Below are 24,434 nucleotides of genomic sequence, written 5' to 3'. Positions count from 1 at the left end.
TCAAACCAGTCAATCATAAAGAAATCAATCCTGAGTATTCATTGGAAGGACTGATGCTGAAGCTGAAATGCCAATACTTTGGCCAACTGATGGGAAGAGCTAACTCGTTGGGAAAGACACATACTGGGAAAGATTGAAGGCAAAAGGAGAAGGAGGCGAGAGGATGAGATGGTTGGATAGCATCATTGACTCAATGGACGTAAATTTGAACAAACTCCAGGTAATAGTGGAGGATAGAGCCTGACATGCTGCAGTCTATGGAGTTGCAAAGAGTCCGACACGACTTAGCAACTGAACAAAAACCACAAAAATTCTTAACACTGGAAAAACTCCTATGAGTTATGTTGGAATGGGCCTTCTGTGTACAGTGAACATGGAATGTTGTTTTGGTAGAGCTATCTACAAGGGCTTCTCTTGTGGCTCAGCTGGTAAAGAATCTGCCTGCAATGCAGGAGACCTCGGTTCAATTCCTGGGTGGAGAAGATCTGCTGAAGAAGGGATAGGCTACCCACTCCAGTATTCTGGCCTGGAGAATTCCATGGACTGTATAGTCCATGGGGTCTCAAAGAGTTGGGCATGACTGAGTGACTTTCACTTTGCACTTTCCCACTCATTAGACATCGAGTTCACACCAGAGGATGGCCTTCTGAGTTCAAGTGAATGTTAAGATTCTTAATGGATTAGTGTTTTTAAAGTTCACATATGTGTGCAACTAATCTCCAGAATTAGTTTCAACTTGCATAAATGGAACTCTATATGCATTAAACAGCCTCTAAGACATCAGTGTAGTTGTATTTGAAAAATAACAAGATAGCTGATAGCTAAGAGTGGAGGCAGACTGTCATGCTATGTTGTAACCACTGGGGTGTGTAGGGCTGGGACCTTGCTGTGTTCCACAGAGTCTGAAATAACAGGAATGGAATGTGTGTGTGCTCTGCTGCTGCTAAGTAACTTCAGTCGTGTCCAACTCTGTGCGACCCCATAGACGGCAGCCCACCAGGCTCCCTCGTCCCTGTGATTCTCCAGCTGTGTTCAAATCTGTGCTATCCCATGGATTATAGCCCACAATGCTCTTCTGTCCAAAGGATTCTCCAGGCAAGAATACTGAAGTGGGTTGCCATTTTCTCCTCCAAGGGATCTTCCCAACCCAGCGATCAAACTTGTGCCTCCTCTGTCTCCTGCATTGGCAGGTGGATTCTTTACCACTGCACCACCGGGAAGTGACAGAAATAACAGAGCCCTAACGAGAAGATGCTAGTAGTAAAGAACCCGCCTGTCAGTGCAGGAGACATAAAAGACATGGGTCTGATCCCTGGGTCAGCAGGATCCCCTGGAGAAGAGCATGGAAACTCATTCCAGTATTCTTGCCTGGAGAATCCCATGGATGGAGGAGTCTGGTGGGCTACAGTTCATAGGGTCACAAAGAGCTGGACATGGCTGAGGTGACGTAGCATGCAACCTTTCTCAGCTTTTCCAAGTGCATGCGTATGTGCTAAGTTGCTTCAGTCGTGTCCAACTCTTTGCGACCCCATGGACTGGAGGCCACCAGGCTCCTCTAGACTACCAGGCTCCTCTGTCCATGGGATTCTCCAGGCGGGAATAATTTTCCCGACCCAGTGATCCCAACCCAGATCTCTTCTGTCTTTCTTGCATTGGCAGACTGGTTCTTTACCACTTGTGCCACCTGGGAGTTCAGTTCAGTCACTCAGTCATGTCAGACTCTTTGCAACCCCATGGACTGCAGCATGCCAGGCCTCCCTGTCCATCACCAACTCCCGGAGCTTGCTCAAACTCATGTTCATCAAATCGGTGATACCATCCAACCATCTCATTGTCTGTCCCATTCTCCTCCTGCCTTCAATCTTTCCCAGCATCAGGGTCTTTCCCAATGAGTCTGTTCTTCACATCAGGTGGCCTAAGTATTGTAGCTTCAGCTTCAGCATCAGTTCTTCCAATGAATATTCAGGACTGATTTCCTTAAGGATGGACTGGTTGGATCTCCTTGCTGTCCAAGGGACTCTCAAGAGTCTTCTCCAACACCACAGTTTAAAAGCATCAGTTCTTCAGCGCTCAACTTTCTTTATGTTCCAACTCTCTCATCCATACATGACTACTGGAAAACCGTAGCCTTGACTAGATGGATCTTTGTTGGCAAAGTAATGTCTCTGCTTTTTAATATGCTGTCTAGATTGGTCGTTACTTTTCTTCCAAGAGCAAGCGTCTTAATTTTATGGCTGCAGTCATGATCTACAGTGATTTCAGAGCCCAAGAAAATAAAATCCATCACTGTTTCCACCGTTTCTCCATCTATTTGCCATGAAGTGATGGGACCAGATGCCATGATCTTTCTTTTTTGAAAGTTGAGTTTTAAGCCAGCTTTTTCACTCTCCTCTTTCACCCTCATCTAGAGGCTGTTTAGTTCCTCTTCACTTTCTGCCATAAGGGTGGTGTCACTTGCATATCTGAGGTTATTGATATTTCTCCTGGCAATCTTGATTTCAGTTTGTGCTTCATCCAGCCTGGCATTTCTCATGATGGACTCTGCATATAAGCTAAATAAACAGGGTGATAATATACGGCCTTGATGTTCTCCTTTCCACATTTTGAACCAGTCTGTTGGCCCATGTCTGGTTCTAACTGTTGCTCCTTGACCTGTATACAGATTTCTCAGGAGGCAGGTAAAGTGGTCTGGTATTCCCATCTTTTAAGAATTTTCCATAGTCTGTTGTAATCCACACAAAGGCTTTAGCGAAGTCAGTGAATCAGAAGTAGATGTTTTTCCGTAATTCTCTTGCTTTTTCTATGATCCAACTGATGTTGGCAATTTGACTCTGGTTCCTCTGCTTTTTCTAAATCCAGCTTGAACATCTGGAAGTTTACAGTTCATGTACTGTTGAAGCCTAGCATGGAGAATTTTGAGCATTAATTTGCTAGCATGTGAAATGAGTGCAGTTGGGGTAGTTTGAACATTTTTTGGTACTGCCCTTCTTTGTGATTGGAATGAAAACTGACCTTTTCCAGTCCTGTGGCCACTGTTGAGTTTTCTGTATTTGCTGGCACATTGAGTACAGCACTTTAACAGTATCCTCTTAGGATTATAAATAGTTCAGCTGGAATTCCATCACTTCCACCAGCTTTGTTCTAGTGATGCTTCCTAAGGCCCACTTGACTTCACCCTCCAAGATGTCTGGCTCTAGGTGAGAGATCACACCATTATGGTTATCTAGGTCATAAGATCTCTTTTGTATAGTTCCTCTGCGTATTCGTTCCACCTCTTCTTAACATCTTAAGAGCCTGGGAACTCCGTTTCCCAGCGCACCAGAGGGACTCTAGGCAACTCTGAGAGTTGATAGGCGTTGCGGCAGCGGAAACTACATTACCCAGAAGTCTCTACAGTGCCAAGCGGTGTAGGCTGAGCCAAAAAAAGCTTAAGAGAGCCTGCATACGTGCGTACACATTGCCTGGGGGCGGGACTTCCGGCGTTCGCCTTGTAGTCTTTGAGCTACTGCTGTCCTGCTGCTCACTTATTCAGGGGTTTTCAGCCGCGTGGTGGGCACCGAAGAGACGGAGCGGAAAGCGAGAGGAGATGCGTTGGCCCCGCTGCCCAGTGGCGGTGTGAGGCCCCCTGAGCCCGTAGTTGACGGCAGTGCCCTCGGTCCGTCCTCGCTCTTCCCATGACCGGCGACCGAAGCCGCGGCGATGACGCCGGCTCAGGTGGGTTCTCCGTCTCCCGGCCCCCACCCGGCCTGACTCCAGCCTCCGAGTCCCAGATCCGGACGGAGTGGCCCTGTCAGCCATAGAGTCCAGAACTGAGGGCAGCCTTGTGAGGGGTCGCCCTTCAGCCAGTGGACAGGGGTGAGGGAGAGAGTTCCCTCGGGGGGCGACGGTGCACGGCTTGCAGATGCCCACGAGTCCGGAGCATTGAGAAAACTTGGGGTCACTTTTTTCGGGGACAGAGGGAAACGAGCTGTCTCACCTGAAACGACATCCTAAGCGGATGGGAATCGTGGAAGGTTGCGAAGGGAGTGAGGAAGACAGGACCTGTGATATTGTGATTTAGAAGCAATATAGATGTGTTCATTCGGATGATCATAATGTATTTCCCTTCTGTATTTGGTCTTGATCCACAGTTGTAGACTCACAACTGCCAGGACACTTGGAATTCCCTAAGTGTTGAGAGTGATTGTGTCTTGTAATGAGAGTGAGCTGATTTGTGGAAGCACCTCAGGATGGGAGCTGATTACCAGGATAACCAATTTTAGGTTTTGAGGGCTGCCTGTTTCACTCCCACCTCACGCCCCTTCAAGGAGAGGAGAGGGTCTGGACGTTGAATCTGGCTCCCATAGCTAATTATTATTATTATTTTAAAAATAGTTTTATATATTTTTGGCAGTTTTGGGTCTTCCTTGCTGCCCATTGGGCTTTCTGTAGTTGCGGCGGGGGCGGGGGTGGGGGTGGGAACTACTGTTCCGTGCACAGGCTTCTCAGCTGCAGTAGCTTCTCCTATTGGGAGCACGAGCTCTAGGGCTGTTCAGTACTTGCCACACGTGGGCTCAGTAGTTGTGGTTCTCAGGCCCTAGAGTGCAGGCTCAGTACTTGTACCACAGGGCCTTAGTTCCTCCGAGGCCTGTGGGGTCTTCCCAGATCAGGGATGGAACCTGCGTTTCCCTGCATTGGCAGTCAGATTTATTACCATTGACCCACCAGGGAAGCCCCCAAAGACAATTACTGAATCAGTCATGCCTGTACAATGAAGCCATTAAAAAACCCCAAAAGGCCAGGGTTCGGAGAGCTTCTGGGTTGGGAAGATAGGGAGGTGCTGTTGAGGTGAAGTTCCAGAGAATGTGGAAGCTCCTTCCACCTGGCTGTTCTTGAGCTGTGCGCTTTTATAATCAACCAGTAATCTAGTAAGTTAAGTGTTCTTTTCATTTCTGGGACCTGTACTAGCAGTTTATTCAAACCCAAGGCAGGGGTCTTGGGAATGTGTGATTTATACCCTGTGGGTCAGAAGCTCAAGTGAGCGCCTGGGCTTAGGACTGAATCTAAAGTGCTAGGAGCAGTTTTGTGGGGCAAAACCCTTAACCTGTGGAATATTAACTGTTTCCGGGTACATAGTGTCAGAATGAAGTTTAATTTTTGAGCGCTCTGCTGCTGCCTGAGGATTGCTTGGTTTTGTGTGGGGTGCCCTCCCCATTGGCACTGGATCCAGGAACTGGATGAGGTATGGAGGCAGGGAGGCTGGTGAGGAGGACGTGGTCAAAGAATTCAGGAGAATTGTGACAGGAATTTGGGTCGAATTGGCAGAATTTCTTGCTGCAACACAATGGCTGTGAGTAGAGAATAGAAGACCACTCCAAATTTTTTTCCCCTGAACATTTAAGGAATGGTGATGAGGAAGTCTGTGCAGTGAGTGGGATTCAGGGAATGCTGATGAGGAAGTCTGTGCAGTGAGTGGGATTCAGGGAGGAGAAGATCATGAGTTGTATTTGGACATGGTTATTCTGAGACATTTTGAGATGGAGATGTTAGAAGATGGAGACATCTTGTGGGTAGAGGAGTATAAAGGTCTGGAGGATTGGGAAGGTCGCTGGTCTGGTCCTTTCTGAGGGGTGTACTGTGTGGACTGGACCACATTGTAGCCAGGGTGTACTGTGTGGACTGAAGGAAGAGAGTCTTAGGTTGTTGTTTCACATGGTCTCCATGGTGAGGTGTGCAAGGCCTGAGACTGGGGGTGAGGGCACGGATGGGTGTAGGAGGGGGCAGGCCTGCTATCGGATGGATTCTGACCTGTGTGTAGAAGGATCCATCCAGGTGGACTCAGGAGCTGACCTGGGAAGGAGGTTGGGTGGTGAGTTGGTGTAGATTCTCCCCACTGCAGGCTTCGCAGGCCCTCAAAACCACTCCCTGTAGAACACGGCAGAGGTCACCTGGGCTACTGGAGCAGCCGGTCCCAGACCAGGGCACTACCTCATCTCCTCAAACCCTCAGAGCAAGAGGGGTGGTGCGCTGTCCAGCCCAGGGCTCCCTGAAGCTTCCTCCAGGCTACTGTGTTACAGGCAGGCTCAAAAGGACTAGTAGCTGATTCGCTTGCTCAGCGCCTTCCTGCACCTCATTAACTTAAGAGTACATGACACAGTTACTGACTTAAACACTAATGAACTGATATCCCTCTAAATACACACATGTAGGTAGGCCATTAGAAATGAACATATTGAATTAGTTAAATTTATCCAGACACTTGATCGTTGGTTTGCGTGATAATATACATTTACGTATTTGCTTACAATGTGAAATTTTACTTCTCACATCTTCTTAAAACCTTAAAAAGTAGAAGAAACACACACCCAAATTTCAAAACTACCAGTTCACTTCCACTGAAAGTGCACACAAAACCCTTGATTGTGTGGATGGTACCACTGACACATAGTGTGTACTTCTTATGTTTGGTATCAGTCTCAGCCCTCTGAATTGAAACCATCCTTATTCCCATTTTACAGATGGAGACACTGAGGCCCTTGTGCCTTCTAAAATACTGACTTGGTGTGTGCGAGTTCGATAAGGAGGTGGTTCAGACCATGGAGGGGTTCCCAGGTGGCTCAGTGTAAAAGAATCCACCTGCCAATGCAGGAGACACAAGAGATGCGGGTTCAATACCAGGGGTGGGAAAATCCGCTGGAGGTGGGCACGACAACCCATTCCAGTATTCCTACCTGGAGAATGCCATGGGCAGAGGAGCCTGGCAGGCTGCAGTCCATGGGGTCACAAAGAGTAGGACACAACCACTGAGTAACTGAGTGCTCATACATGTCAGACCAGAGACTCCAAATGGTAGGGAGATATAAACGCGTTTGGTGGTTAGTTTGGCCCTGGAGTTGGTGGGTGAAGAGTAGGCCAATACAAAATGGAAGGAAATACAGCACATGCAGCTGCTTATGGGGTGAACTATCTTAATTTTTATTACAGGGCCTTGTGGTCTTTGAGGACGTGGCCATATATTTCTCCCAGGAGGAGTGGGGACTTCTTGATGAGGCTCAGAGACTCCTGTACTGCCAAGTGATGGTGCAGAACGTTGCACTTCTGTCCTCCGTGGGTAAGGCCCCCTGCCCACTGCAGCGTCCTGGGCCGGGCTGTGCTCTTCGTCACTTTCTGGGGCTGCCTCTGACCTTCCCACAATTGGTTCTCATTCTGTAGGTTGTTTTTTCGTTTCATTTATGGTTTCCTCTGCTGTGCAAAAGCTTGTAAATTTGAATAGGTCCCATTTCTTGATTTTTGTTTTTATTTCTGTCGCATTGGGAGACTGACCTAAGAAAACATTGGTCTGATTTATGTCAGAGAATGTTTTGCCTATGTTCTCTTCTAGGAGTTTTATGGCGTCACGGCCTATGTTTAAGTCCATAACCATTTTAAGTTAGCTTCGTGTCTGGTGAGAGGGGCTGCCCTACTCCATTGATCCACTACTGGACTGTTTAGACCTCCTTTGCCCTTGTACTGATCCTTTTAGAGTGTGGGATTTCCTACGGCGGGCCCCATCCCTCTCCCAGCCTTTCCTCTTTGAGTGCTCTCTTCAGGCCCAGGTGGTTGCTTACCCTGAGCAATAGGAGGGCCCTGGGTGCCTGACAGGGTGGACGTTATTTCCGTAAGGTCAGGAGAGGCTCAAGAGTGCATAGCCCTGGTACGTGGGGGTGAGGAAATGGTGAGACATCAGAGCTGGGGTCCTTTCACACCGGGCGTGTGTCCTATATCCAGCAGTGTGTGGTGCCAGAGTCCACACTTCACTTCCTCCTTTTCTTCCCCATTGATTTTTTGACTCTTCACTCCTGGCCCTGGCTCTCATCCATTCCTCTCCACTGCTCCTTTTGCAGTGTTCTCAACATAACCTCCATTTAAAGTGGTGGAACATGTGCATGCATCCTTAAATACTCCTTGTCGTCCAACTGCCATGTTGCATTTAGACATTTGGGGTCTGGACAGAGCCTTCTACACATTGCTCACCAGTTACCAGTAGCCAGGCCTTGTTGAAGTGAGCTGTAGACCTTCCTCCCCTCCCTGCACCATACCCCTTCCTCCTGTCCTGGCCTGTCAGTTGTCTGGGCTCTGCCCTCGGATGAGCCTCCCAGGCTCCACTCTGCACCCCAGGCCTTCCTCACATGGGCTCTAGTCCCAGGCCTCTGCAATCCCACAGACTTATTGCTGGGCCGGTATGAGACACACTGATGGGCCCACCTTTATTAGCATCTCTCCTTCCAGGTTGCCGGCATGCCACCCAGGATGAGGAGGCCCTTTCAGAGCAGCATGATGTGGCTGCAAGGTCACAGGTCAAGACTCCAAAGCCAGGCCCATGCATCCAGAAGCCTCACCCCCCTAAGACATGCAGCCCACTCTTGAAAGACACCTTATGCCTGGCTGGGCACGGTGGGACACAGCCTGAGCAGGAGGTGTCCGCATGTGGGGAGAGTCCTTCCCAGCATCCAAAGGAGCCACGTCAAAGGAGACTCCCTGGATGGGGTGAGGGGAAGACTTGCTGTGTGAAGAATGACAGTGTTCACGTGACAGATGAGACCTGGCCATGTCGGGAGAGAGGGCAGGAGTTCCTAGCCCAATCCAGCACTCTCCAGCACCAGACCCCTCACACAGAGGGCAACCTGGAGGGCAGGGCAGCCTCTGAAAGTGGGCAGGATGATGGCAAGTGCAGTGAATGTGGGAAGACCTTTAGCCAAGAACACACAATTGTTGAGCACCAGAAAAACCTTTGCTGTGAAAGCAGGAAGACCTTCATCAGAAAGTTCCACCTGGTTCAGCAGCAGAAAACTGACACTGAGACAAGACTCTCTGAGCAGCTTGGATGTGGAAGGTTCTCTGCACAAAAGTCTGGCTTCACTGCACACCATCGAGTTCACACTAGGTTAGTGCCTTATGAGTGCAGCCAGTGTGGGAAGTGCGTTAAGGACAGCTTCACACTCACTGTTCATCAGAGAGTTCACACAGGAGAAAAGCCATATAAGTGCAGCAAATGTGGGAAATTCTTTAGGTACAGCTTCACGCTCAAAAGACATCAGGGAGTTCACATTGGAGAAAAAACATATGAGTGCAGCGTGTGCAAGAAATTTTTTGTAGACAGCTCCAGGCTCATTATTCATCAGAGAGTTCACACTCGGGGAAGGCGTTTTGAATGCAGCAAATGTGGGAAATTCTTTAGGTACCACTTCACACTTGAGAGGCATCAGAAAGCGCACACTGGAGAAAGGCCTTATGAGTGCGGCATATGTGGGAAACTCTTTAGGCATAACTCAAATCACATCAGGCATCGGAGAAATCACACTGGAGAAAGACCTTATGAATGCAGTGTATGTGGTAGAGTCTTCAGTCAAAACTCCCACCTCATTCGGCACCAAAACGTCCACACCAGAGAAAAAACTTATCAATGTAGCAAATGCGGGAAGTTCTTTGTGGACAGCTCCACCCTCATTATTCATCAAAGAGTCCACACTGGAGAAAAGCCTTATGAGTGCAGAGAATGTGGGAAGGTCTTCAGGTACAACTCCAGCCTCATTAAACATCGGCGAGTTCACACTGGGGAAAGGCCTTATGAATGCGTCAGCTGTGGGAGAGGCTTTAGCCAAAACTCCCACCTCCTTCGACACCAAGAAGTTCACACTAAAGAGTACTGCAAACAGGGAAGACTTCAAAGCAAAGTCTGATCTGATTTAGCGCTGGGATGGACTGCTATCTAGGTGTTTAAAATCTTTTTTAAATTGTTGTGAAGTACATGTAACATAGAATTTACAGTCAACCATATTTAAGTGTAAGTTCAGTAGTAATTCATTGTGCACAAATATTCAAAAGTCCTTTCATCTTATAAAAGTAAACCCATCAGACAGCAATTCTTCGTCCCCCCTCTTACTGACTGACAACAACTATTCTGCTTTCCGTGTATGAATTATTCTCACTGTGTAACTTATATAAGAGTCATCAAGTTATTCTTCTTTTGTGGCTGGCTTATTTAACTGACCATAATGTGCTTAGGGTTCCTCCATGTTCTAGAATGTGTCAGAATTTCATTCCTTTTTTGAGTAATGCTCCATCTTCTGTACATCCTACTTTTTCTGTTTCCTTTCATCATTGGGCACTTGAGTTGCTTTCCCTATTTGGCTGTTGTACATAATGCTGTTATAAATATAATGGCATAAATATTTATTTGGACCCTGCTTTCAGTCCTTTTAAGGTATATTCCCAGACAGAGTTTTTGGATCATATAGTAATTCAATATTTACATTTTTTGAGGAACTGAAGGGCTGTTTTCCATGGTAGTTGGGCTGTTTTCCATTGATACAGCTCGAGGTTTCCAATTTCTCTACACCCTCAGCAATGTTTTTATTTTCTTCTTGTTTTATTTTTTATTACACTAAGGGACATGAGGTGATATTTCATTGTGATTTTGATGTGCATTTAATGATGTTGAATAGTTTTTCATCTGCTTGTTGGCTGTTTGTATTAGTCCTTTGAGAAAATGTCTCTTCCAATCCATTGCCCATTTTTTAATGTGGTTATTATGGTCATTGTTATTGTTATTTAGATGTTAGAGTTCTTATATATTCTGTGTATTAACTTGTTATTAAATAGTTTGCAAATATTTTCTTCCACTCTGAGGGTTGTCTTTTCACTGTGTCTACTTAGTAATTTTTTTTTTTTGCACAGAAATTTTAAATATTAGTGTAGTCTAGTTCATTTCTATTAATGTTGCCTGTGCCTTTGTTATCATGGCCAAGAAATTATCACAAATCCACTGTCATGAAGCCTTTTTCTTATGTTTTCTTCTCCGAGTACTATGCTTTTAAACCTTAATATTTAGGTCTTTCATCCACTCGGCGTTCCTTTCTCTTTTTTTGGCCACATCACACGGCTTGCGGGATATCAGCTCCCAACTAGGGACTGAACCAGGGCTGCAACAGTTTTGTTAAAAACCAAGAACAGATATCTGTGCTTTCTTGCTTTCTCTGCTTCTCTTGTGGCTCAGCTGGTAAAGAATCTGCCTGCAATGTGGTAGACCAAGGTTCAATCCCTGGGTTGGGAAGATCCCCTGGAGAAGAGAAAGGCTACCCACTCAAGTATTCTGGCGTGGAGAATTCCATGGACTGTATAGTCCATGGGGTCACAAAGAGTTGGACACAACTGAGTGACTTTCACTTTCACTTGCTGTATCTGGAGTATCGCCAGCCTTTTGAGCCCTTTGGTAAGAATACGTGCCCCACCCCCTTGATTGGTTAGTGTGGACATCACCTAGCTTTGCCAGAGGACTGGATCTGGCTTTGCTGGCAGTTTTCAGAGGTTTCCCTTGTTCAGGGTCATTAGTGATTGTCTCCTGATAGTCTTGACAGATTTTTCCAGCCTCCATTTTATCCGCTCCTCAAACTCCAGGCTAACCTTCCTGGTTCTTGCAATAAAGGTCTTTTTTTTTTTAATTGAAGTATAGTTCATTTACAATGTTGGGTTAATTACTGCTGTACAGCAAAGTGACTAATTATACATACATATTATTTTTTTAAAATATCCTTTTCCAGTATGGTTTATAATAGGGTATCAAGTAGAGTCCCCTGTACTTTACAGTAGGATCTTGTTGTTTATCCATGCTATGTATAAAAGTTTACATCTGCTAATCCTAACTTCCTATTCCATTCCTCCCCTCAGTCTTACTGTTTAAGCTATCTTTACTCTTTAACTTTTTGTGACCTAAAGGAAATAGCAGGAGGACAACAAACAGCTCTCAGTGTAAATCTGGCCTACGTGTATTGCTTCCTGAGACTTCCTAGGAAAATCTGAAGGGCCCCTGCACCAGGATCTCATGCCCTAGACATGAAAATTATTTGTGGATCCACAGTCACTTGGGGCAGATGGTTTGCAAACAGCGGTATTTGGCAGTAGCCTGAGTTGGGGCCCTTGAATTTAGTGAATGTCCCTTGGCAAAACTGAGAGCTGTCTTCTGAGATCCACCGTAGGAGCTGTGTCCTGAAGAAAAAACTCATGTAGGTATATGTTCATGGACTTAAGATCTAAGAAGCCCTAGGGGTGGGAACCATATTGTGTACAGAAACAGTGACTGGGTTAATAGGGACTGGGGGAGATTGCAGCAATGTAGAATCGATAAAGTGAAGTCGCTCAGTCGTGTCCAACTCTTTGCAACCCCATGGACTGTAGCCTACCAGGCTCCTTTGTCCATGGAATTTCCAGGCAAGAGTACTGGAGTGGGTTGCCATTTCCTTCTCCAGGGGATCTTTCTGACCCAGGGTTCGAACCCAGGTCTCCTGCCTTGCAGGCAGATGCTTTACCATCTGAGCCACCAGGGAAGCCCTTTAGAATGGATAAGCCCCTTCCAAACGGACATGTGTTTCAGTAACTGGCTAAGTGGGAAGAGAGTGTACAGAATGAAGGACCTACAGTCCAGTCCATGGAAATCTGGGTGCATCCCCTTTAAGAAACCTGAAACCCCACCCGCGCCTCAGAGCCCAAGGATCCTCCTCTCCAGCGACTCTTCTGTGGTGCGACTCTTCTGTGGTGCGGGGGAACCTTTTCCAGATCGGGGGAGCACCGCCCCTTACCTGGACCTGGGACCCAGTGAACTGCTTTACCCAGAAGGCACTGCGCCGCACCTGTCACAGATCACTGAAGACACAGGCACTTCCGTTCTGGAGGACGATGTCTGGGCAGGTCTGTTGATGTGCACCGCGGATGACATTTTGTAAATACGGATGTGTTTACTTGGTGGGGAGCTTGGAAACGTTTGACCAGCCCCAGATCTGGGAGGTGGGAAGCCTGCCCCTTCTGCTTCTCTTGAGGCGGGCACGAGGCAATGTCACTCCACGTGCCCATTCTGCAGCAATAAAGATTCAACTGCAGAATGGTATTATTTATATAGAGACTCGTTTGGAGGTTTGGAGGCCGTTTTTCTCCATTCCCCAACTGATCAAAAGGCCAGGCACTGCTACAATAGAATTTAACTCTCTTCTTTTTTAACCCTTCGATTTTGAAGAATTTCCAGTTCTTAAGGATACAATCCAAAGGCGCTTCTGGCTTAGAAGGGGATCCACCCATGTTGAATAACCTGCAACTGAGAACTGAGGGTCACAGTGTTGCCACAGGTCGCCATGGAAATAGGGGCGCGTTGCCTTTACCAATAGGTCTGGCGCTTCAGACCACAGTTTCTCCCCGACCCTTCCGCCTCCACACGCCTCTGCAACTATCAGGGAGAACCAGAAACGTGCCCTTTCCATGGGTGGATTAGGCGCACAAACTCCTTTACCTCGAGGTCTCTGCCCAGCGCGTCCGCACTGTTCCAGTGGCCGCCCAGACGACGGGCGTTTCCGGAGGCCCTTGCAGGCAGAGGCGGGATTTCTGGCGTCGCGGTTGTGACGTGGATTCCGGGAGAATCCGGGATTCCACGTGGAATCCGCGTGGTGCCCAGGATTCTGGAGTGCCTGTGTAGGCTGGGAGTCCTCACTGGGGTCCGCTTTTGGGGAGGCTCTGGAGAGGCGAACAGAGGACAGAAGAAAAGATGGGACTTCTGTCCGCTTGGTTATTACGAAACATGGTTGCTGTCGTGGACGGGCCGCCTGTCGCGGAGCTGTCGCCTGGGGCTGCGCTCCTTCGGAGGCCTTCGCAACCGCCCTCTGTCCCTGTCCGCTTCCCGATGCAGCAGCCTAAACTTCCGCGCCGTTTGACCAGGAGGAGACTGGGGCTCGGAGCTCGACCGTCCTCTCGGGCTCACCACACCCAGGGGAGTGCGCGGGTTCCGCCGGCTTTTCAACCCGGTTCTGCTCACAGGACCCATGGTGGCTGCCGCGCGTATGGACCGGGCTCAGGTGAGTGGAGAGTCCTCAAGCCTTCCCGACTCAGGTGTGGGGGCTGTTGTGTTCTCAGGCTTTCCGAACTTGGCCTTCCTCTCTCCCTTCTCTTGAGTATGAAGGCGGTGGAGGGCGGTCGGTCAGTGACGGTGAACACGTGGCAAGGAACCCCTTCCCAGAGTTGACGGGATGAGGTGCGAAATGGTTTGCAGGGCTTAGGAGCCCCAGGTACAAACACTTGGAGGTGAGGCTGAATTAGGCACTTTCTGGAAACGGCAGGTATCTGCGGTTATGTGTGCTGAGAACAGAGAGCAGGCAGTCAGGAGGCCGAACTGGTATGGCAGCCTGGGGAGCTGGACCTCAGTTCTGACGGTGACGGGAACCACAGAAGGTTTATAACACAGAAGGGAGGTGATCTGACGTCGGTGTTGACAGGCTCCCTCTAAGTAGAGTGGAAAGTCTGGGGAAGCCTGAGGGTGGCAGGGAGACCAGGCGGGATTTACTGCAATAGCCCAGGTGTATTGATGGTGGGGCCAAAAGTGGACGTTACAGAGTGTATGGATTTTGGATGTTTTTAAACTAGGGCCGGTGGAGATTTTGATGAGAAGTAGTGATGTTCTGGGACTCTTCACCTGTCCCTCCCTCTGTGCTTGAGTCTGGGGGCCTTACAGTAGGAGTCCTTTTATAGCCCAGCACCCCGAATCTAAGCCAAGAGTTATATGAAGAGGTTCCTGCTTTGAGCAGCCAGTAGGAGGAATGGAAGGGTGCATTAGAGTCAGGAACCGCTTGCACAAGTGCTTAAGGGGTTAAGATTGAGTTGGGAGTCATCAAGAAACCACAGGTCTTAATTCTGTCTGTTGAAAAAAAGGCCAGAAGTTGAGCAACAATAGCAGGCTGAGGAGCTGGGCTTCTGTTTTGAAGGTGATGAAAGACATGAACTTCCGGGATGCCTCAGTGGTAAAGATTGCACCTGCAGTGTAGAAGATGCAAGAGACAGGTTTGCTCCCTGGGTCAGGAAGATCCCCTGGAGGAGGGAATGGCAACCCATTCCCGTGGTCTTGCCTGGGAAATCCCATAGAGAAACCAGGAGGGCTGCAGTCCTTGGGGTCCCAAAGAGGCAGACTGACTAAGTGAGCATGTAGCAGTCACAAAAGACACGGCAGATTTGGAAGAGAAGAGAGATGCTCTGAATCAAAACAGGCTCCCTCTGGCTGCTGTCTGGTCGAGAATGGAGTGTGGGCGTGAGGGAGGAGGCTACTGCACTGGTCCACAGAAGTGCTGATGGTGGCAAAGAAAGTCCCAACCGGGCACTGAGGACTGGGTGTGTTGCTCAGGCACTGGGGTGGCAGTGGAGCCTGTCATAAACACAAAGGAGTTCTTCCGGACACTGTGCAGAGTGGTTTCAGGGGTGGGGTGTGCCTTGGAAGTGTAGACTGGAAAGTTTTTAGTCTTAATGGAGGGGGACCCCAGATATGAGGAAGGTGTGGTTCAGAGTGATGTACATGGTGGGAGGAGCATGGACTGATGGCCTTAAAATTGTTTCTGGGAGGCATGGTCAGGAGGATGCCCGCGGGAGAGTGCTTGGTGCCCTTCCTGCCGGACCTATGGCTTACGTAGTCTCTGTCTGCCCGCCTTCCTGATTTTGCTCTGGGCTGCCCACGGTGATCAGAGGGACAGGAGAGGGCACCAGGAGTGGTGTCATGGCCGAGTATTGCCTCCGAGTTGGGAGGCTGGGGAGCAGAGGAGCAGGGGGTGGGAGGTGAGTGGGGGGCCTGGGGAGTCCTGTTGTGTGTGGGCTCAGCTGTCCCCATCGTGGCAGGGTGGTGTGACCTTCGAGGATGTGTTCGTGTACTTCTCCCGGGAGGAGTGGGAGCTGCTGGAGGAAGCTCAGAGACTCCTGTACCGCGATGTGATGCTGGAGAACTTCGCACACGTGGCCACCTTGGGTGAGTCCCTGTTTCAGTTACCTATTGGTACATGTCAAACTACTCCAAAAGTGAGTGATGTAAAACAGTAAAAAGGCCTTATGGAAGTTTCAGTGTGTCAGGAACTCATCACAGCTCACCTGGTGCTTTTGGCTCAGGGTCTGCCATGAGGCTTCTCTCAAGCTCCCAGCTGAACTGTTCTCATCTGAAGGCCATTCTCGGGAGGATCTCACTCACAAACTCACTCATGTTTTATGTTTCCAAGAGGTCGTTTCTTGTGGCTTGTTGGACTGTAAGGCTGTTAGTCAGAGGCCCCCTGGCTTCCTTGTTACCCTAGCCTTTCTGTAGCGCATCTCAAAGCAGTGAAGGAACCTTCTTTCTGAGCAGAGAGAATGTCCAGGACGGTAGCTTGTCTTTTTGTAACCCGACTTGGAAACAGTGATCCCATCATTTTTCTCTGTTCTGTTCTTAGAAATGGGTCAGTCAGTGCAGCCTCTGGTCAAGGGAAGTGGCTCATGCAAGGGCAAGAACACCAGGTGACAGGTCTTCCTGGGCCATCGGAGAGGCCGCCTGCCGCAGGCCCACATGCCTGCTGCAGTGTCCTTGGGTTCGGTTTTTCCCTGGTGCCCTGGGGGCAGCTCTTCCTGTCCTGCCAAATCAGGGGCTCTTCCCTCTCCCGTCTTGGTTCCCAGGGTAGGGGCTGTGGATGCCCAGGGCTGTGTATAGTGTCCCCTCGCTGAGCAGTCCCGACACCTGCTGCCCAAAGCCTTTCTGGATGAGGTTAAGCGTTCAGGGCTCTCGAGTTGGCTTCACAGATTGTCCCGGGCTTGGGCCCTTCTAGACCCATGATGTGTCTGTGTCTGTGTTCTGCCCCCACCCCCTGGCTGACAGTTCTCGGGGACGGACTTTGCCAGAAATTGTCGCTATTGACATGCCACTGCTTGTGGAGGGCATAGGGGTGCTCTGCCAAGTCCTCCTATGTGGTTTTTGTCTTTTTAATGTTAACCTTCTCTTCTCTCTGAGCTGGGTCTATCTGGGCCATTCACCTGTGCTATGTTTGTTTTTTGTTTTTTGTTTTTACAACTTCCACCTTCCAGATCCCATGTAGGTGCCCAGTGGCAGAGAGGCAGAGAGCCCCGGGTGCCTGTGGGTGGACCTGCCTCCAGCCACACTGACAGCCCAGAGCAGGGGAGCTGAGAGAGAGCCATCTGAGGGTTGGGCTCACATCGTACCGTCAGCCTGCTTTGTGTTCACCGGTGTTTTCTTGCCAAGGCCCATAGCAGTGCTCACTTCTCCCTTTCCTCACCATGCTTGGCACTTGACGTTGTTCTCCTGTCTTCCATCCCTTGGCTGTTTTCCCACCTCTCCGGCCTCCATGTATGCCACTCATTCTCCTCTGCTCACCTTGCAACGCTCTGCAACATTGGCTGCATTAATGTGTCATGAACTGTGTTCATATCCATATGTAGTCCTGAAGAGCCAGCTACTTATTGCAATCAGATTTTTCTGGGCCTGGACAGAGCCTTCTGACAAATGAGCCAAGCTCACCTGACACCAACAGCTGCTGCTGCTGCTAAGTCGCTTCAGTCGTGTCCGACTCTGTGCGACCCCAGAGACAGCAGCCCAGCAGGCTCCCCCGTCCCTGGGATTCTCCAGGCAAGAACACTGGAGTGGGTTGCCATTTCCTTCGCCAATGCATGAAAGTGAAGAGTGAAAGTGAAGTCGCTCAGTTGCGTCTGACTCTTACCGACCCCATGGACTACAGCCCACCAGGCTCCTCCGTCCGTGGGATTTTCCAGGCAAGAGTGCTGTTTAAACCCTGTTTAAACTGTTTAGACCCTGTTTAAACCCTTCTTAGAGGAGTGAGTTGGAGACCTCGCCTCGGCTTCCAGTGCTGTTCACCATCATTGTGTCTTTACTCATCACTGCAAGTCCTCCATACCTTCCAAGGCCCAGGACTGACAATGGGCCCTTCCTCACTGATCCTGGCCCCTCATCCTGCCAGAGGCCCGTGGACTCACTCACTGGTGTGTCACACACTCGGAGGTGATGGACTTGCTGCTTCTTACTGAAGTCAGCATGTCCTTCACTAGCAGCTCTTTGCTTTCAGGTTATTGATGTGAAGCAGACAATGAGGAGGCCCCTTCTGAGCAGAGTGTTTTTATGGAATTAGTGTCAGAGTTCAGGACTCTTGGGTCCTGTCCACTTATCCAGAAAGCTCACCCATGTGAGACAGGTGACCTGCTCTTGAAAGTAGGTCATTTCAACACCTGGATGAACACCAGGGTCATGCCCTTCACTGCACCTGTACACTTGTGACCCCTGTGGGCGAGGATTCCTGTTGAGTGAAAACTTTCATCAGCACCAGAAACCACATAGTGGTAGAATCCTGTCAGTAGAATGATAATGTGGCCTCACGTATGAAGACCTGTCCGTGAGTTAGGGAGACCTTTTATTGCGGGATGTGCAAGTAAAAGACTAGACTTTGGGCGACACCAGGGAGACAGTGATGAACTGATGCGCTGACAGTGAGAAGGCCTTCCTGAGCGCCTTCACTCTCAACAACCAGATAACTCAGGCTGAAGTGCGAGCCTGTAGGTGCCTGCCGTGTGGAAATCTGTCCAAGGAGAAATCCGCTCTTATTCATCACAGAAAACTTCATGGTGGGGAAACATCACATGTGTGCAAGGAGTGTGGAGAGGCCTTCATTCACCTGTCTCACCTAAAGATCCACCAGAAATTTCACACTGGCAAAAGACAATATATGTGCAGTGGATGTGGAGAAGCTTACAACAGAAGCTTGCACCTTGTTCAGAACCAGAGAACTCACACCGGGGAAAGACCTTATGAGTGCAATGAATGCAGAAAACCCTTTGATTGTAAAAGCACACTTGTTCAGCACCAGCGTGTTCACACTGGCGAAAGGCCTTATGACTGCACTGAATGTGGAAAAGCCTACAGCAGAAGCTCCCACCTTGTGCAGCACCAGAGAATCCACACCGGGGCGAGGCCTTATGAGTGCATTGAATGTGGAAAATCCTTTAGCCCTAACTCCAGCCTCATTAAACAAAGGAGAGTCCACACAGGAGCAAAGTCTTATTTGTGCGGCAAATGTGGGAAGGCTTTTGGCTACAAAGACACACTTGAGCAGCACCAGATAATTCACACTGGTGCACGGCCTTATGAGTGCAGCGAGTGTGGGAGGGTCTTCGGCTGTAAACACATGCTTGTGCAGCACTGGAAAATCCACACTGGAGAAAGGCTTTGTGAGTGCAATGACTGTGGAAAACTCTTTAGCCATAGCTCCAACTTCATTGTGCACCAGAGAATTCACACTGGAGCAAAGCCTTATGAATGCAGCGAATGTGGGAAATGCTTTAGCCACAACTCCATCCTCATTCTACAAAAGACACATCACAGTAGAACAAGGCCTTATGTGTGTAGTGAATGAAGAAAAGCTTACATTAGTAGCTCCCACCTTGTTCAACACAAGAAAGTTCACACTGGAGCGAGACCTTATGAGTGCAATGAATGTGGGAAATTCTTTAGCCACAACTCCATCCTCATTCTACACCAGAGAGTTCACACTGGAGAAAAGCCTTATGTGTGCAGTGAATGGAGGAAGGCCTATAGCAGAAGCTCCCATCTTGTTCAGCACCAGAAAGCTCACTCTGGAGAAGGACCTCATGAATACCACAGTTTTGGTGACCCTTTAGCTGCATCTCTTAAACTTGTTTAATGCCCAGAAACTTCGACTGGAGAAAGGTCTTATGAATGGAGTCAATGCACTGTGTTCCTTTTGAAGATTATAGGACTCACACCAGCAAAGGTGGGAATCATCTTGGTACAGAGACACTGAGATAATGGAGTGGGGATGACTGAGGCTCGTGAGAGGATGGGTATCTGTTCTTAAGGCAGCATCTCTATATGTCCCTGTGATTTTGGCTCTGGCATGAAAGTATACAGAAATTCTCAGGACCTTCACACCTCTGAGTCTCCTGTGGCCAACACACTGTCTCAGTAAGTAAAGGTTTGTGGATTCCTGTACCTCCCTGGGCTGTTTACATCTGGCCATCACTGCACAGGCAGGAACCCCAGCCGTGACAGAAGAGAGAACCAGGGCTCAGGCTTCTCTGACCAGCCAGCATTCCTAGTGACTGAAGTGGACGTGGCCTTCCTTGCTCTGCAGTTTTTGCAGATCCTGAGGCAGGGCTTATGCTCCTAAGTTATGTGGAGAGGGATATGGTAGAACTAGAACAGTTGGCAGATGGGACTTTCCAAGAAGAACGGTAAATATGGATATTTATGGGGAATATTTAGTTCCTAACATCTTTACTGAGGTATGGTGACATGAAATCAATATATGTTAAATATAAAATGTGCTAGGTTTCAGCATGTGTATATACTGATGAGACCAGACATCAAGATAATGGAGATATCCAACACAGCCAAGAGATTCCTTGTGTCTCTTTATACTGTTTCTTGCCCATTCCTTTCTAACCCCCATCCCACAATTCACAAGTAATAGCAAGCATTTTATAGTATTTTATATAAACAGAATCATGTGGTACATATTTTCTGGGGAGTGGGGACTCTGGCTTTTTCACCAGCCATGACTACTTTGAGACTGATCCACTTTGCCACAGGTATCAATTATTCATTTGTATTGTTGAATATTCGTCCACTGTATGGATATACCACGATTGTCTTTTATCCATTTGCCAGTTAGTGGATCTTTGGGTTGTTTCCAGTTTTGTGCTGTCACAGATAAAACTGCTGTGACGATGTGTGTATAAATTATTACTGAATCACCTTCCATTGTATGGTTGTACCACAGTTTACCATTCACTGAGGGGTATCTTGATTGCTTCCAAGTTTTGGCACTATGGCTAAACCTGCATTATGCATTGTTTTGTGTGGGTATACACTTTCAGTTCATTGGGGTTCAAGCCTCAGAGCATGATTTGCTGGGTCACATAGTAAGGGAATATTTAGTTTTATAGAAAACTGCCTTCTAAAGTGGCTGTATCATATTGCATTCCCACCAACAGTAGGTGAGAGTTCCTGTTGCTCCATGTTCTTGTCAGTATTTGATGTTGTCAATGTTTTGGGTTTTGCCGTTCAAGTAGGTATGCTGTAATAGTATATTGTTGTTTCTTTCATTTGCAATTCTCTAATGACATATGATGAATATCTTCATATTCTTTTAACAGCGTCTTTTGCTGAACAGAAATTTTAAACTTTAGTCAAGTCCAAATTACTCAGTGTTTCTTCCATGGATTGTATTTTGGTGTTGGATTTAACACATCATTGCCTAACCCAAGGTCTGTGTCCCCTGTATTACCGTCTATGTGTTTTATTACTGTCTTGTATTTAGGCTCATTATCCATTTTGAGAAAATATTTGTGAAAAGTGCGAGGTCTGTGTCTAGATCACGTGTTTTGTTTTGTTTTCCCCGTGCTGTGCAGCTTGTAGGATCTTAGTTCCCAAACCAGGGATTTTAACCCACATCCCCTGCAGTGGAAGCAGGGAGTCCTAACCACTGGATCATGTTTTTAAGCCCCATTTGTTGAAAAAGACTATCCTTTCTCCATTTCTTTGCCTTTGCTCCCTTTTCAAAGATCAGTTTACTGTATTAGTGTGGATCTATTTCTGTGGTTTCTGTTCCAGTTTTTTCCACTTAGTGAGATAATCATCATGTGGCTGTGGTTTTAATTTTTTCCTTGTCTTTTATTTAAATGGTGCATGCGTGCTAAGTCGCTTCAGTCATGTCTGACTCTGTACAACCTGTGGACTGTAGCCTGCCAGACTCCTCTGTCCATGGGAACTAATCTTGCATTTCCTGCAAGAAATCCCACATGATCATCTTGTATAATCCATTGTATATATTGCTGAGTCAGTTTTCTGATATTTTGTTAGTGTATTGTATAGATAGATGAATGGTCATGGGTTTATAGGTTTGCTTTTCTCCGACTTTGGTATCAGAGTAATTCTGATGTCAAAGAAGAATGGTTTCCTCCTCCTTTATTTTCTGGAGGAGTTTTGAAGGATGAGTGATACTTCTGTTTTTAATGCTTGCTGGAATTCCTTAGTGAAGGCACCTAAGCCTGGAATTTCCTTGTGGGAAGACTTTCAATAAAAATACAGTCAAGTAATTTTTTCAATTTTGTTCTCTTGAACGGCTTTGGAGTATAGTTGATTAAGAATATTCTGTTAGTTTCAGGTGGACAGCAGAGTGATTTGGTTATACATATACATGTATGTATTCTTTTTCAAATGATTTTTCCATCTAGGTTATTTCAGTGTTTTGAATACATATACTATATATAGTAGGTCCTTGTAGGTTGTCTATTTTAAATACAGCACTGTGTACATGTCAATCAACTCACTAATCTCTCGCATCCCCCCACCACCACCCCCCAAGTTTGTTCTCTTAAGTTTGTGCATCTGTTTCTGTTTTGTAAATGTTTGTGTGTTTTTTAATCATTCCCTTATGACAACTTCAATTTCTTTAGTCAGTAGTGTCTTCACTCTTGCTTTTGTTGTCTTTTCAGTCAACCTACAGTTTTGTCAATTTTGAAAGAACGAACATTTTTCTTCATTGACTTTTTAAAAGTTTTGTTTCAATATTTTGTTCTAATTTTACCATTTCCTTTCTTATCTTTGCTTTAGGGTTTGGTCTTATTTTCCAGGTTTCTCAATAAGGAAGGTTAGGTTATTGACATCAAATAAACTGTAAATAAAGCTATACATTTCCTTTAAATTTTTCCCTTGTAATTAGGATATTGGGCAGTGTATAGTTTAATAAGTCTCTTCCTATTAAATTTGCAGGGATGGTACCAGAGTGGGAAGAATGCTTATGACTTTTCAGTCCAAGTATTTACGGCTGAAATGGGGAAAATCTGGGTTATCTGAAATACCTTCCACTGTCAGGAAGAGATTGAGCTAAGCTGTTGGTGATTGATGTAGCATTATCCTCCATGTCTACCAGAATTTGATGAGGATGACCATGTACAGTCAACTCATCTTGAGTACTAAAGGGTATGGCAGGCTATTGGGCACTTTCCCGTCCTCAGGGCACCCCGTTTTGAGGTATATTCTTTGTGTCAGCTTTTCTTCGTAAGATAGGAAAATCTTTCTCCAGTGTTCAGTCTATTTATTTGCAAGTGTTCTTGTCAATAGGCAGTTGGTTGGGATGTGGGCTCCTTAGCCTCTGCTCATCATCTGCAGGGACACGTTTCTTTGGATCCTGTCTTACAAATGTGCTAGTCTGTCCTGAAAACCTACAGCTTACACATATTTTTGTTTCGCTGATTAAATTGCAATCAATTTTTCTTTTTTTCCCTGGTGGCTCAGAGGTTAAAGCGTCTGCCTCCAATGCGGGAGACCCGGGTTTGATCCCTGGGTTGGGAAGATCCCGTGGAGAAGAAGGAAATGGTAACCCACTCCAGTACTCTTGCCTGGAGAATCCCGTCGATGGAGAAGCCTGGTAGGCTACAGTCCATGGGGTCGCAGAGTCGGACACGACTGAGCGACTTCACCTTCACCTTCACCTCAGGTCTGGATTTTAGGAGCCTTAGACTTCCTTTCCTGACCTTTCTATGACCCTCAGGGTTTTCATGGAAAGAGAACCCCCTGTTGATCCTGATCAGTTCCCAACCAGCTTTTGTCACCTTATCACACAAGCTTAGCGTCTTATGTTCCAACCAACATGTATACAAGTTGTATAAATTAGATGACCTTAGATGTACCCTAAAGAATTCTAAATTTTTAAATAACTACTGCCGGTCTTACTTGGGTTGAAGAGAATCTTTAGTTATATGTTTTAATTCAGCTCAGGTCCAAGGTTTAAATTCTACAATTTTCTGCATGTGACTCACAGCTGGGGTCGATCTTCAGAGGTAACTGGCATTTGGAGTTTTAAGAGAATTGTTGGGAAAAGGTAGTGAAACTGTGTGTGCATGCTAAGTTGCTTCAGTAGTGTCTGACCTTATGGACTGTAGCCCACGAGGCTCCTCTGTCCATGGGAATTCCCCAGTCAAGAATACTGGAGCAGGTTGCCATGCCCTCTAGGGGATCTTCCCGACACAGGGATCAAACCCATGTCTCCTGCATTGGCAGGCGGATTTTTTACCACTAGCGCCACCTCAGAAACTAGTTCCCCTGTTGAGTTTAACCTCCCTATCCAAAAATCTATCCCTTTTCTTTTCTCCTCTTACCTAAATCCTGTGCTAAATTCCACATTAATAATACTTGAATATTACAAAAAGTCATTAACAATGATTATGTAGTTAGTGAAATTGGGAAAAATATATCGTTCTAGAGAAACTTATTTGTTATAGAGGAAATAAAAAGTTAAACTTAAGATCTCAATGGCTACAGTTTATTACAGTGAAAAGGATACAGATGAAGACTAGCAAAGGAAGATGGCATAATGTGACAGACTCCAAGAGGAACCACGTTGGCAGGTTCCAGTTGCCCCCTCACTTAAGTCTTGGTGTCTCCGTTTCTGGCTTGTGCACCTCTGGAAACGTTACCTGGTTTGGTAACAACCTCATATTCACAGCTGGAAATTGCCCCAGTTTGGAGTATTTGTATCAGGGAAATTGGCAGACACTACAATCAGGAGTCAATTTGCTGTTTTATAAATTTTTGAGACTTTAGAATGTAGTGC

General features: G+C 47.1%; 2 protein-coding genes and 1 long non-coding RNA gene across 4 annotated transcripts; 2 read left to right on the top strand and 1 right to left on the bottom strand.

Annotated features, from left to right (window-relative positions):
* Positions 1-3,435: 3,435 nt before the first annotated feature.
* Positions 3,436-10,630, top strand: LOC147354814 (uncharacterized). The gene is made up of 3 exons (XM_086354823.1): positions 3,436-3,714; positions 6,964-7,090; positions 8,248-10,630. The coding sequence occupies exons 1-3, from the start codon at positions 3,700-3,702 to the stop codon at positions 9,696-9,698; spliced, it is 1,593 nt and encodes a 530-aa protein (XP_086210949.1). The 5' UTR covers positions 3,436-3,699; the 3' UTR covers positions 9,699-10,630.
* Positions 10,631-12,886: 2,256 nt separating this feature from the next.
* Positions 12,887-13,776, bottom strand: LOC147354813 (uncharacterized). Its single transcript, XR_015146618.1, has 2 exons — positions 13,295-13,776; positions 12,887-13,102 (listed from the first exon to the last, which is right to left on the bottom strand). It is a non-coding gene; the product is annotated as an uncharacterized LOC147354813 (long non-coding RNA).
* On the top strand, positions 13,692-24,125 carry LOC147354812 (zinc finger protein 304-like). 2 transcript variants are annotated; one of them, XM_086354926.1, is made up of 3 exons: positions 13,692-13,853; positions 15,655-15,781; positions 23,117-24,125. In XM_086354926.1, the coding sequence occupies exons 1-3, from the start codon at positions 13,821-13,823 to the stop codon at positions 23,251-23,253; spliced, it is 297 nt and encodes a 98-aa protein (XP_086211052.1). In that variant the 5' UTR covers positions 13,692-13,820; the 3' UTR covers positions 23,254-24,125. The 2 variants fall into 2 exon arrangements, with proteins under 2 accessions (XP_086211052.1, XP_086211051.1); XM_086354925.1 differs by lacking the exon at positions 23,117-24,125 and adding an exon at positions 16,858-19,350.
* The last annotated feature ends 309 nt before the right edge of the window (positions 24,126-24,434 follow it).

Source organism: Bos grunniens, chromosome 18, assembly GCF_055505025.1.
Source record: "Bos grunniens cultivar Pamir isolate PY7600 chromosome 18, Bosgru_T2T1.0, whole genome shotgun sequence".
In the NCBI taxonomy this organism is placed as follows: Eukaryota; Metazoa; Chordata; class Mammalia; order Artiodactyla; family Bovidae; genus Bos; species Bos grunniens.
The sequence above is the reverse complement of the archived record's forward strand: the minus strand, read 5'-3'. Positions and strand labels throughout refer to the sequence as shown.

What these genes read in the sequence shown, in the direction of transcription:
- LOC147354814 (XM_086354823.1), top strand. An exon ending in TGCACTTCTGTCCTCCGTGG is followed by an intron (nt 7,091 to 8,247) that starts GTAAGGCCCCCT and finishes CTCTCCTTCCAG; the next exon opens with GTTGCCGGCATGCCACCCAG.
- LOC147354812 (XM_086354925.1), top strand. Translation starts at nt 18,525, where the DNA reads ATGTGCAGTGGATGTGGAGAAGCTTACAACAGAAGCTTGCACCTTGTT.